The following is a 12,088-nucleotide window of genomic DNA, read 5'->3' as shown; positions in this document are numbered from 1 at the left end:
GGAATGGCTCCTTCAGTGAGCACCCAGGTCTTCCCCAGAGACTTGGACAGTTGCCTCAGGCCATTTGACCGGGACCTTGTTCCTTCCTCTGGATGGTTTTGTCCTGCTGGTTACCCTGAGCCCCAGAGAGCCCCAGTGAGGGGCCACACTTAGCTTGAGGGACTTCTTGATGGATGGGATGAATTAAGGGTTGAGCGTGGCAGAAGTCATCGGCCCCCGCTAACCCCAGAACGTTGGCTGAAGCGGCTCATCCAGAACCTGAGCGAGCAGATGAGCAGGAGGGGATGGTTGGGCAGAGGACGGTGTGGACCGGATGTGGGAGTGGGGATTTCAGCTGGTGAGCTAACCTGGGGCTGGAAATGAGCACCATGTCCTGCTCCACCATCATCTGCCCAGCATGCCCGACTCCCACCTGGCTTTCAGGGCATCTCTAGGAGAGTGGCGCCTCTGGTGCTGTTGCAGACTAGGGAGAGGTGCTGGCATCTAGTGAGTAGAGGCCAGGGCCGGGCTTACTAGTGTGCATGAATGCCTGGGTTGGTCGGAAGCCTGGGGCTGTGTTGTGCCTCAGAGTCAGCCCTCATGGGTCTCTATGCTATGGCCCTCATGGGTCTCTATGCTACGGAGTCAGCAGTCAACAGGAAGTGAGTCCCAGCATGAGAGGAGGCTGTGTGGTCCCAGGCAGGAAGTGAGTGACAGTGGAGTTGCCTCCAGCAGCTTTGCGGGGCTCAGAACCTGCCCCAATCTGAGGTGTCTGCAGGGCAGCAAATGATGTGAAGAAAGGAAGATGCAGGCATGCAAAAGTCTGGCTCTGACCTAAGCTTCTCAGCTCAAGTTGGCCAGGCAGGACCCCATGCACACCTCCGTGGTAGTGCCATGTTGGGGGCTTTGGGGTACCTGGCACAGCTGCACCCTGGAAGGTGGCTGTCAGTGCAGGGGTACACTCCACTCTTCAGGCTGCTGGGGCTCATGACTGAGCCTTGAAGGGTGACAGACAGGGTTTACACCAGGGAGGACCATTCTAGGCTGGAAATGCCCTCTTTGCTTAAGCAGGGTGGGAGGAGAGGTGTTCTGAGTTCTGAGGAGGGTCCTGACACACAGGATGGAGGCAGGGGCGATAGGCAGGGGTCCACTTTCCTTCCTGGATTTGACCTTCCCAGCTCTGCTGGCATCAGCCCAAGCCCCCAAGCACAGCAGAGGACTTCTTGCTTTCACCAGTCACCTCCTCTTCCTCTCTTTGCAGCCCTCTGCCTCCAACTGCTGAGGAGTACACACATGCAGCTTTCTGTGGGCGCTTCCCTCCTGGAAGCAGGCCTGCCCAGCCGCCCTGCACAGCAGGAAAGGAGCTTGGCAGGTCCTGCAGTTCCTTCTGCTCCCTCTCCAGCTGCTCCCTGTGCCCGGGTCCCCGTCCAGGGAGGAAAGCATACCTGGTTTTGTTTTTGTTTTTGTTTTCCCAAGACCATTGTCCCTAATTGCCATCTCTGGGGTTCCTCACCAAATAACAGTGGGTTCAGAGTTCAAGTCCTAGACCGTTAGAACAAAAGCAGCCTTGGAAATAGGGCTCTGCAGGGGAGGGGCTGGAGACCCAGTGCTCTCTCAGGCTGTGCACTTGAGTGGTGGGAAACTCTAGAGGGAATTTGGCAGTATCTCTGCACATTTAGCGGGACAGGCCCTTTCACCCTGCCAGACCACTTCTGGAACTCCGTCCCATGGAAACACGCAGCTGGACAGAGCTGTAAGTGCAAGGGTATTCACTGCAGCAAAAAGCAAATCAGCCCAAATGCCCACCATCAGGGAACGGCATGCATACATTTTGGAGCATCCAGATCCATCTGCACTGGGATGGAGGGATGCCCACTCTGCTTGTTAAGTGAAAAAGCAAGTTGCAGAACATTACGACTAGTATGATACCCTTTTGGAAAAAAACATTTCTGGATCTGAGTGTGTATATGAATACATATGTATAAACATGTAACTTACACGTGATTGTCGATGCATAGGAAAAAGTCTGGAAAGGATGCTCACTGAACTGTTAATAATGGGTACCTCCGGGGAGAAATTTTGGGGGTAGGGAGCTGAAATAGGAGCTTTAACCTTTTAGTATTATTCATTTTTTTGTATAGTTTGATTTTCTTTTTTTTTTTTTTTTTGAGATGGAGTCTCGCTCTGTTGCCCAGGCTGGAGTGCAGTGGTGCAATCTCAGCTCACTGCAACCTCCACCTCCTGGGTTCAAGTGATTCTCCTGCCTCAGCCTCCCAAATAGCTGGGATTACAGGCATGCAGCACCATACCCAGCTAATTTTTAGTAGAGACAGGGTTTTGCCATGTTAGCCAGGCTGGTCTCAAACTGCTGATGTCAGGTGATCCTCCTGCCTCAGCCTCCCAAAGTGCTAGGATTATAGGCATGAACCACTACGCCCCGCTATAGTTTGATTTTTTTATGATATATGTGTCTGACTTTTATAAGTAGAAAAAAAAAAAAGACAAGAAAGACAAAACCTCCATTGGTCTAGACCAGTCATCTCCATCTGACAGGTGGGGAAACCGAGGTGCTGAGTGCCTTATCTGAGGTTTGCTGAGCTGACGCTGTCCCTGCCTTTCTACTGGGTAGGTGTTCTGCATAAGGAGCCGAGCCAGCGCGGCAGAGTTGCTGAGTGCAGCCTGGTGCCCGTGGGTGTGGCAGAGTGTCGAGCTGTGGGGACCCCTGCCTGTTCCTGTCCCATGCTGGACACCTCCATTCTTCTTGAGGTTTCCTGGCCCACTTGCCTCTGGATGACTGAGGACTGAATATATACACAAAGCAGAGCACACAGCAGGCACCCGGCTCTCCGGCTCTTGCTTTGTCCTTGCAAAGCCTGTGACCTGGAGCAAATCACAAAATTTCAGAGAGCCTGAGGTTCCTCACCTGCTTCCCAGGGAGGCTGAGAAACTCTGAGGAGGTAATAAGTGAGGAGCTTTGTCCACTGTGCAGTGATACACACAGACAGCCAGGATTATTCTTTATTTGATTTTTATTACCTGGAACCTTAGTGAGTTCAGTTCTTAGACTCCAGGGGATAAAGAAATGATTTCCCTTGAAGAGAATGAGAGACCCCAGTGCTCAGGAAGGGTTGATGCAGAGCCTGAAAATTGTTTGCCAGAGCCTTTGCTCTTCTGGGTCTGAGTGCCTAAAAGAATCTGGGACGGCCCAGGCCAAGGGAGAAGGCTGTACTAGGCTATGAGCCCACAGAATGCTTTTCTAGGGGGCCTCCTTCGACTCTCATGCCTCAAGAGATCAAGAGGAAAGCTGGGAGAGCACTGACCACAGAAGTCAGACCAGACTGAGTCCCAGACTTGATCTGGTGGCACTGCAACCTTCTGGAGGAGGGAGGTTCTTATTGGATTATGGGTGGCACAAGTTGCCTTTTTTTTTTTTTTTTTTTTGAGACGGAGTTTTGTTCTTGTTGCCCAGGCTGGAGTACAATGGCACGATCTCGGCTCACCGCAACCTCTGCCTCCCAGGTTCAAGCGGTTCTCCTGCTTCCTGAGTACCTGGGATTACAGGCACCCACCACCATCCCCGACTAACTTTGTATTTTTAGTAGAGATGGGGTTTCTCCACGTTGATCAGGCTGGTCTTAAACTCCTGACCTCAGGTGATCCACCCACCTCGGCCTCCCAAAGTGCTGGGATTACAGGTGTGGGCCACCACGCCTGGCCAGGGCATTTCTTTTTGAACAGGGGCTGCAGAGATGGCTTGGACATCCTGTGTAACCTCAGTGAGTGGTGGTGGGGTGGGGGTACAGATCCCTTGAGAAATGCAACCAGGCTGGCAAACCTGCTTGGATTCTTTTCCTGTTTCTTAAGCTGGAGTCCACAGAACCGTGATTTCAAGGGGTCAAGCCCATGAATCCTTTGATGTTGAAAGCAAAATTGTGAATGTATCTGTTTGCTTGAAGATTTATATGAACACAATTTCTGGACAGAAAGCGCATAACCTTCTCTAGAATTTCAGAGCAGTCAATAATCCGAAACAGGCTAAGCCTACTGATCTAACCCTTCTTTTGTATATCTTTCTTCTATTTGCAGGTGGAAAGCAGTGATACACCAAAGGACCCTGCGGTGACCTCCAAGTCCCCATCCATGGCCCAGGACTCAGGCCCCTCAGAGCTGTTACCCAACGGGGACTTGGAGAAGCGGAGTGAGCCCCAGCCAGAGGAGGGGAGCCCTGCTGGGGGGCAGAAGGGCGGGGCCCCAGCAGAGGGAGAGGGTGCAGCTGAGACCCCGCCTGAAGCCTCAAGAGCAGTGGAAAATGGCTGCTGCACCCCCAAGGAGGGCCGAGGAGCACCTGCAGAAGCGGGTGAGTCCTCAGCACCAGGGGCAGCCTCTTCTGGGCCCACCAGCATACCCTGAGAGTCAGGGACTTGGGTCTCCAGCAGGTCCCAGGAAGGATGGGCTGGGTCGTGGCTAAAGGTCTGTTTGCCAAGGCTATGGCCTGGAGGCTACTGGCTGGATGCAGCCTGCACATATGTTTTATTTGGCCCATAGAGTGTTTTAAACATTTAAAAAATTAGTTGCCAGTATTTAAAAATCAAAAAATTTCACATAAAAATCTGGAGTTTTGGCTTCTCATTGAAAAAAAAAAAAAAGCTAGATCTGGCAACAGTGGGCTTTCATAACGCCAGCGATTGCTAGACTGGGATAATGGCTGTCCCTCCATCGCCTTCTGTGGCTGGTTGTGGGCCTTAGTTTTCTGCAGCTCTGCCTGGCCTGCTCACTCTCCCACGTGCCCTGCAGCTCCTGGGGATTGCTGTATTTGTAGCCCATGGCCTGGGTACTCAAGGGCAGCAGATACCCTGTTTGCCTCCCTGAGTGCAGAGGTCCTAAGCCCACCCTAGTTGGGCTGACTCGACTAGAAATTTGGTTGTGACAGTGGCGTGGGGAGGGGGCTGGGTGAGGGTATTCTGTGTACTGCCCAGTCCAGGCCTCTTCATCTGGGGACTTTTTGGCCTAACCCTGGAAGCCTGGAAAGTTGCCCACTTTTCTCTTTCAGGTTAAGCCAGCAATTTCAGGGCCAACCGAGCTGTAAACATGTTAGTAATGAGGACAACTAGCATTTGTACAGGGCTTCACAGTTTACAAAGCGCTTTCTCATACATTATCACATTTGATCCTCCCAGGGCCCTGCCAGGTTGTTTTGCATATGTGCATTTTAATTTCAAAAAGTCTTCCTTCCAAGCGTGTATGATGGAATGAGTAAATTGATTAATTGGCGTAACTTATTTTGCATGGATCCAACCTAATGTTCATGCAGGATAGAGAACCAGAATACAAATTTCCAAACTTACTAAGAAGCTTTTATTCATTTACTATTCAAAAAATATGTATGATGCTCCCACTAGGTGCAGAACACTACAGAGGGAATCTGTATTAGTTGTTTTATTTACTCCTCTAGCAATCTTATTCAAGAGATATGATTATCCTCATTTTCAGGAGATAAATGTTGAGGCTTAAAGAGATGATGTGACTTGCTCATGGAGCCCAAACCTTAAGTGGCAGATCCAGGGCTCATTCAGTCCTAGTCTTGTGCCTTTCTTCTATTTTCCGCTGTCCTGGAATGGGGCTTGGTGCAGAGACAGGTCCTGAACTGTCTGATACTTCCTGGGAGTGGGAAGGGCCTGAGAGGAGTGAAACAGATGAGGAAAGGGAGAAGACACCATTCTTCCCATTAACAATGCCAGGTGTGTGAGAGAACCCATCAGCCCTGCCCTTCCAAATGTAGTGTTCCCCACGGGCTGACTGCAGTTGACTTCGCTTCCCATGACCCCACGATGACTCCTGCCAAACTGCTATCCAGGGTCATGGCATTCCTTCCTGCCCTGCAGCATGGAGCCATAGCCCCAAAGCTGTTCTCTGGTCTTGAGGGTTTGTTTTCACTTTGGGATTTCCCTGCCTCCATTTCTAGTTGTTCTCAAGGGCTCCTGCATTGGTCAGTCAACAGGTGTTTCTTAAAACACCCATTCAGGGTGTGCTAGGATCCATACCAGGGACTAGGGAAACTGTTATGAACAAAAACCTGGTTCTTGCCCTCAAGGACCTCACAGTCAGCTGGAGAGACAGACATTCATGAGAAATCCACGCTTAAAACGATGGGATTACACATGGAGATAAACACTCTAAGGGAAGTGAAACATGTCCAGGGGAACTGCAATGAAGAACCTGAGTTGGTCTGGGCTGTCCAGCCTTAGCTGAAGGGCGAGGGAGTCCATTGGGTGAGGGGTAGAGGAAGAGAGTGAAAACAGGGAAGAAGGCTCCCAGGTGGGAGGGAGCAGGGCACCCAGCAAACTGACAGATGTCACAAGGCTAGAGTGTAGAGAGCAAAGGAGAAGGGTGTGGCAAGTGCTGGGGCAGACAGGCCAGGCCTTCAAGGTGGCTGCTGGGGCTGGGGGCGGGGGTGGGGTGCGGAGGTGGGGGTGGGGGCGGGGCAGACAGTGTGTATGTGTGATGTAATCAGCTTTGCAATTTGAAAAGCTCACTCTGTCATCTGGTTCCTGGGATGGAATGGAGGAGCTGGGAAGCAGGATGGCATCGGAGGGGCTGATGAGCAGGATGGCAGCAGAGATGAAGGGAGGGGACAAATGCCAGGGACATGAGAGGTGAGGGAGAGATGCTGTCAAGGATGATTCCTGGGTCTGGGACTTTCAGACAGGTGGATCTTCCTGAGAATCTTAGTGCTGAGTATGGTAGGCAAAAACTCTTTAAGTCTCCTTGACCTCCAAAATTTGGCCTTGAGGCTGGGCGCAGTGGCTCATGCTGGTAATCCTAGCACTTTGGGAGGCCCAGGCGGGCAGATGACTTGAGGTCAGGAGTTTGAGACCAGCCAGGGCAACACAGTGAAACCTCGTCTCTATTAAACATACAAAAAAAAAAAAATTAGCGGAGCTTGGTGGCGCATGCCTGTAGTCCCAGCTACTCGGAAGTCTGAGACAGGAGAATCACTTAAACCCAGGAGGCGGACCTTGGCAGTAAGCCAAGATTGCACCACTGCACTCCAGCCTGGGCAATAGAGTGAGACTCCATTTCAAAAAAAAAAAAAAAACAAAAATACCAAACTTTGGCCTTGGTGCACTCCGGTGTGGCCCCAGCTATCCTGGAAGTATAGATTCTGGCAGGGATCAGAGCTAGTAGGATCCCTGAAGGCCACTGTGCACTGCCTGGAAGCTGAAATTGGTGAGATGTTACCTAGTGGGGTGGGCAGTGGCCTAGGCTTTGCCAGTGTGCAACGGGCAATGACTTCATCAGGCTGTGGAGGCTCGGTCACGGTTCCAGCAGTCAGCTGACATAGAACACATGCTCAGCTGGTTGATTCAGATGAGGAAGGAGACTGAGGCCCCGGAGAGGATGTGGCTCGGCCGTGGTCTCCTTTCAGTTCCCGTTATTCCAGGTCTCTTTTCAGGGGACGCTCTCCTGGAACCCCTTTCATGAGCTCCTATACAGCAGCAACAGGCTTTTTAAGGCAGCATTTCTTGTAGCCTGAGCATGTGCTGAAAGTACAGCCAGGAGAAAGAATCAGGAAGAGGGGAGATGTTGAGATGAGTGATAGGGACAGGAGCCAACATCCGACAGGCCCATGCTTGTCTCGGGTCTGCTCCTGCCCCCGCCAGCATTAAAGCCATAATGATGATGGTGGCAGTGGCAATGTGGCTTTCCCTTACTGAGTACTGACTGTATTGGGCATTCTCTCTCCTTGCTACTCACGGTGGTCCATAGACCAGCAACGTTGGCAGCACCCAGGGATTTAGAAATGCAGAATTCCAGGCTCTGCTGAAGACCTGCTGGATCAGAATCTGCATTTTAAAGAGGCCCTCATGCTTCCCATGCATATGAAAGTTTCAGAAGCTCTGCTGTGTATTATGCCCCATGTGTGATCATGGGAGGAAGACTTTTTTTTTTTTTTTTTTTTTTTTGAGACAGAGTCTCATTCACTCTGTCACCCAAGCTGGAGTGCAGTGGCACGATCTTGGCTTACTGCAGCCTCCCCCTCCCAGGTTCAAGTGATTCTCCTGCCTCAGCCTCCCAAGTAGCTGGGATTACAGGCACCCGCCACCTTGCCCTGCTAATTTTTGTAATTTTAGTAGAGACAGGGTTTCGCCATGTTGGCCAGGCTGGTCTCAGACTCCTGATCTTATAGGTGATCCGCCCACCTCGGCCTTCCAAAGTGCTGGGATTACAGGTATGAGCCACCGCAACCAGCCTGGAAGACTCTTATCATCCCTATTTTTCAGATGGGGAGACTGAAGCTTCAGAAAGGTTAAATTACTTACCCAAGATTATGCAACTGGTGAGACTGGATTAGGGTCAGCACAAAGCCCCTCTCTGCTCAGACTGAGCACAGGGCCCCTTTTCAGGCCAGTGACTGCCCTCTGAGGTAAACCTGGCCACAGCCTGGTCGTGGAGATTTGAGTTCATTTTAAAGAGAACTTGGGTGTCCTCTGGCTGAGTATAGCTCAGACTGAGAGGCGAGTGTTAGAAGCACCCTGGCCTCCCCTGCCCCCAGGTCCTGAGATGCACTAGGGTCATGTTCGGCCTGCCAGGGCCACACTGGAAGGACACAGCCACCTGGCCCTGGTGGTGACCCTGGGCCTGGGCCAGGAGCAGTTGGGCTGCATAGGCCGTACTGAGAGAGCAGCTGACCCTCCCTGACTCACGACAAGTGCCGCATTCCGAGGCGGCTGGGCCAAGCTGGAAAGCGTGTGTGTGTGTGTGTGTGTGTGTGTGTGTGTGTGTGTGTGAGATCACTCAAGTGGGCATGCGCAGAGTCGTCAGGGAGAAAATTCCAGAAAGAAGCCAATTGGAAACTGCATAAGGAAAAATCGTTCTGTTTTGGGGAACCTGGGGGCTGGGAAATTAGGAAGGGGTCACATCAAGAAATAACAGTAGTGGTGCAGCGGAGAGGGAGCTGGCCGGGGCATCCGGATCCCTGAAAGCTCATCTCAGCTCTGGCCTTAAGTCACTCCACCCCCCAGGTCTCAGCTTTCTGCAAAATTTAATAAGTGCTGAACAAGTACTCGGGAAAGCCTTTCAACCCTGATTTTCTAATATTCTAATGAATAAATATCCGTAAAAGTAATTAAATGCCATGGTGGGTCCCAGGTAGGAAACCTTAGAGGTTCTAAAGCAGGCTGGGGAGAGAATGCAGTCAGGAGCCCCAAGTACAGGTCCCAGAGCCAGCCCGGGGGTCCTTCACTCCCCGCCCCAGCCGCAGGGCTGACACAGCAGTTCCCAGCGCCACCGCTAGCCCCGGAGCCCCGCCGGGTCAGTGTCAGCCGGGACCGCCAGGCCGCCCCCTCCCCGGCCGCCACCTGATCGCAGGCAGGCGCCCCCTGCTGGGAGCCCGGAGCCTCGCCGGGCAGAGCGACCAGGTCCGGGAGGAGGGGGAAGCCTTGGCCTGGGAGCCGGGAGGCCCCGGACAGACTGGCGGGGGCCCTGCGAGAAAGGTGCGGAGCTGGCTGTGGTGGGAGAGAGGACGGAAAGGAAACAGGGAGGCAGAGCCAGACAAGACAGTTGAGACAGCCCTTAAAAGGCCGGTCACGAACAAAGCGCTGGCGAGTGCGCGCCCGCCCACGCGCACAGGTGCCCGCGACAGACGCCCCGTCCCCGCCCACGAGGCCCCCGCGGGATGAGCCCGGCGCCAGGCCCGCACCCACGGCGGCGCTCCTGCCTCCCTCCCCCGGTGCTCCCTGGCCTAGCTAGCGGGAGTCGCTGTCACCCGGGACAGAACCACTGAGGACAGCGCTGTCTTGGGCGCCCGGGGGGGCAGCCCAAACCCAGCCCAGGACCCTCCTGTCACGAGGGAAGGGAGTGGCCTCCCGGGCTGAGGACCCGCGGCGTGAACACTGTGGCTGGCTTCCGCTTCACAGCCAGGAGATGAAGTCGGGGCTGTTTTTTCCGTTTCAAGCTCTTTGTCTCCCCCCACCCCAAGCTACCATGAGCCAGCCTTAGTGACCTTCCTGCAGTGGGTCCAGGCCCGATACGCTCTCGGCTCCCGACAAAGACGCTCAGGGGCCCAGGTGGAAGGAGGGCTCCCTTCCCCACCTCCAGCAAGAAGCTAGGGGAGGCAGAATCAGTCAGCCCCGCAGCCTGCAGGGCGCTGGGCCTGGAAGGGGTGCCTGGAAAGGGTGGTGAGGACCTGGTGGGGAGTATAGGGGGATGCTCGGGAGGCACGCAGCTCCCCTCATGCTGGGGGCCTGGAGAAGCACCGAGAGAGGGCAGGGTCTCAATAGGAAGTTGAGACTTCCCTGCCAGGACCTGGAATCAGGGCCACAATACCACACTAACATGTATTGAACACCTACAGTATGCCAGGCCCCATGCTAGGCACTTAATGCTCATCATAACCTAATGATTTTAGAACATTTATCTATCTTGATTCAGTGGGAAAACAGGCCCGGAGAGGTTACAGAGGTCACACTGGAATCCAAACTCAAGTCTTCTAGATTAAAGGCTGAGCTCCGGGGCCTGAGCATGGGGCAGGGAGTGGAGGGACAGAGAATGAGATTAGTAATAGAATCATAATATTTGGACCTGCAGGCGGACCTTGGAAATCGCATCCAGCATCCTTATTTTCCAGATGAGGAAACTGAGTCTCGTAGAGAGGAAGTTGCTTCACCGGGGTCTTGTTCCAGTTGGCCCGGTACCCACCGCCCCCCAGTACATGCCCTTATGCCCAGAAGGCCTCTTTGCAAACACTCCCTTGCAGGGCCAGGGAGGCCGCTCAGGCTGGCCCTCCGGCCCAGGCCTTCCTGCACCCCCTCCACTTTCCACACCCCCTCCGCCTTCCTCTGGGGAAGGAGGTCTCTTGACTGGGAGCAGCAGAATGGGGGTATTTTCAGTCCCCTTCTGTGTACCTGAGACAGAGTCAACAGGCCAGAAACCCAGCTCTGACTTTCCTCGTGTTCCCTCTTGCCTGGGCCTCAAGGCCTGCCCCTGCCCGAGTTCTTTCTCTGCCCTAGGCCCTGCTGGGTCCTCAGGGTCAGCACTGTGCCTGGCATGTGGTGGGCCATCATATTTAACTCATGAACAGCTAAACGGCCAGAGGACCCCCATCCCCTGTGGCGGGGACCCCAGGCACAAGGTGGGGCCTATGAGCCACTCCAGTAATTCTGCCGACCGACGAACTGGTCCCTTTGTTCTTCCCTCTCCACAGGCAAAGAACAGAAGGAGACCAACATCGAATCCATGAAAATGGAGGCAAGTGTTCCACCCCCAGGGGCTCTGTGGATCCTGATTCTAGAAGAAGGACACGGGTGGCGAGGGTGTGTGAGGGGGTGGAGGGTGGGCCCCTCCTCCTCCTTTACACATCCCTCTGTGGGAAGGAGAGGAAGTGGGTGTGGAGGTTGGAAGTCCCCCAACAAGGCAGCCGGCTCATCCCCCTCCAGAGGCCAGGCACCTCCCTTCGTGGCCTGTGGCTGTGTCCATGTGCCCTCCACCCCCACCACACATGTCCCTCGCTCCTCAAGCCCACACAGGGTCTGCCCAGCACTCCCAGGGGTGTCCTCTCTGGCCAGGAGCCAGTGTCCACTTTGTGTTTGAGGTGAGTGCCTCCTCAGTGGGTCTGTCAGCTCCCACCCTAATGCCCTAATACCTGTCTCTCTGTCGTAGGGCTCCCGGGGCCGGCTGCGGGGTGGCTTGGGCTGGGAGTCCAGCCTCCGTCAGCGGCCCATGCCGAGGCACACCTTCCAGGCGGGGGACCCCTACTACATCAGCAAGCGCAAGCGGGACGAGTGGCTGGCACGCTGGAAAAGGGAGGTGAGGCGCCTTCTGGCCTGGGCCCCAGCCTCTCCTGTAGAACTGGAAAACCAGAAGTGATGGGCCTCAGTTTCCCCTTCAGGCTAACCCTTAGAACTTACTGGGAACCACTTAATCTCTAGGCAGTGATGACTGGTTCATCTGCTCCTTCAGCAGATGCTTACTGAACACTTACTGTATACCTGGCTGTGTACTAGGCCCTGGGCATATATGGTTCCTGCCCTCATGGAGTTGACATTCTGATGGGGGAGACAGGCACAACATAAAGAAACAAGGGGCTGAAATAGAAGATAGCAGAGGCCTA

At 53.9% G+C, this 12,088-nt stretch overlaps 1 protein-coding gene across 6 annotated transcripts in view; it reads left to right on the top strand.

The window, feature by feature from the left end:
- Positions 1-12,088, top strand: part of DNMT3A (DNA methyltransferase 3 alpha) — a 109,074-nt gene that overhangs the window by 55,124 nt on the left and 41,862 nt on the right. For 4 of the 6 annotated variants that reach the window (XR_002735240.1, XM_023229913.2, XM_023229914.2 and 1 more), the window contains exons 4-6: positions 4,066-4,336; positions 11,183-11,226; positions 11,638-11,784. Coding sequence is in view for 5 of the 6 variants with exons in the window: in XM_023229913.2 (XP_023085681.1) it covers positions 4,066-4,336; positions 11,183-11,226; positions 11,638-11,784 (462 nt within the window). In the remaining variant the exon portion in view is untranslated. Of the gene's footprint in view, positions 1-2,587; positions 2,605-4,065; positions 4,337-9,357; positions 9,474-11,182; positions 11,227-11,637; positions 11,785-12,088 lie in introns of those variants that run through there. The other 2 variants (XM_023229918.3, XM_023229925.3) reach the window with 2 other exon arrangements.

This window comes from Piliocolobus tephrosceles, chromosome 15 (assembly GCF_002776525.5).
Source record: "Piliocolobus tephrosceles isolate RC106 chromosome 15, ASM277652v3, whole genome shotgun sequence".
Classification (NCBI taxonomy): Eukaryota; Metazoa; Chordata; class Mammalia; order Primates; family Cercopithecidae; genus Piliocolobus; species Piliocolobus tephrosceles.
Note: the sequence above shows the minus strand (reverse complement) of the source record. Positions and strands in the feature narration are given on the sequence as shown.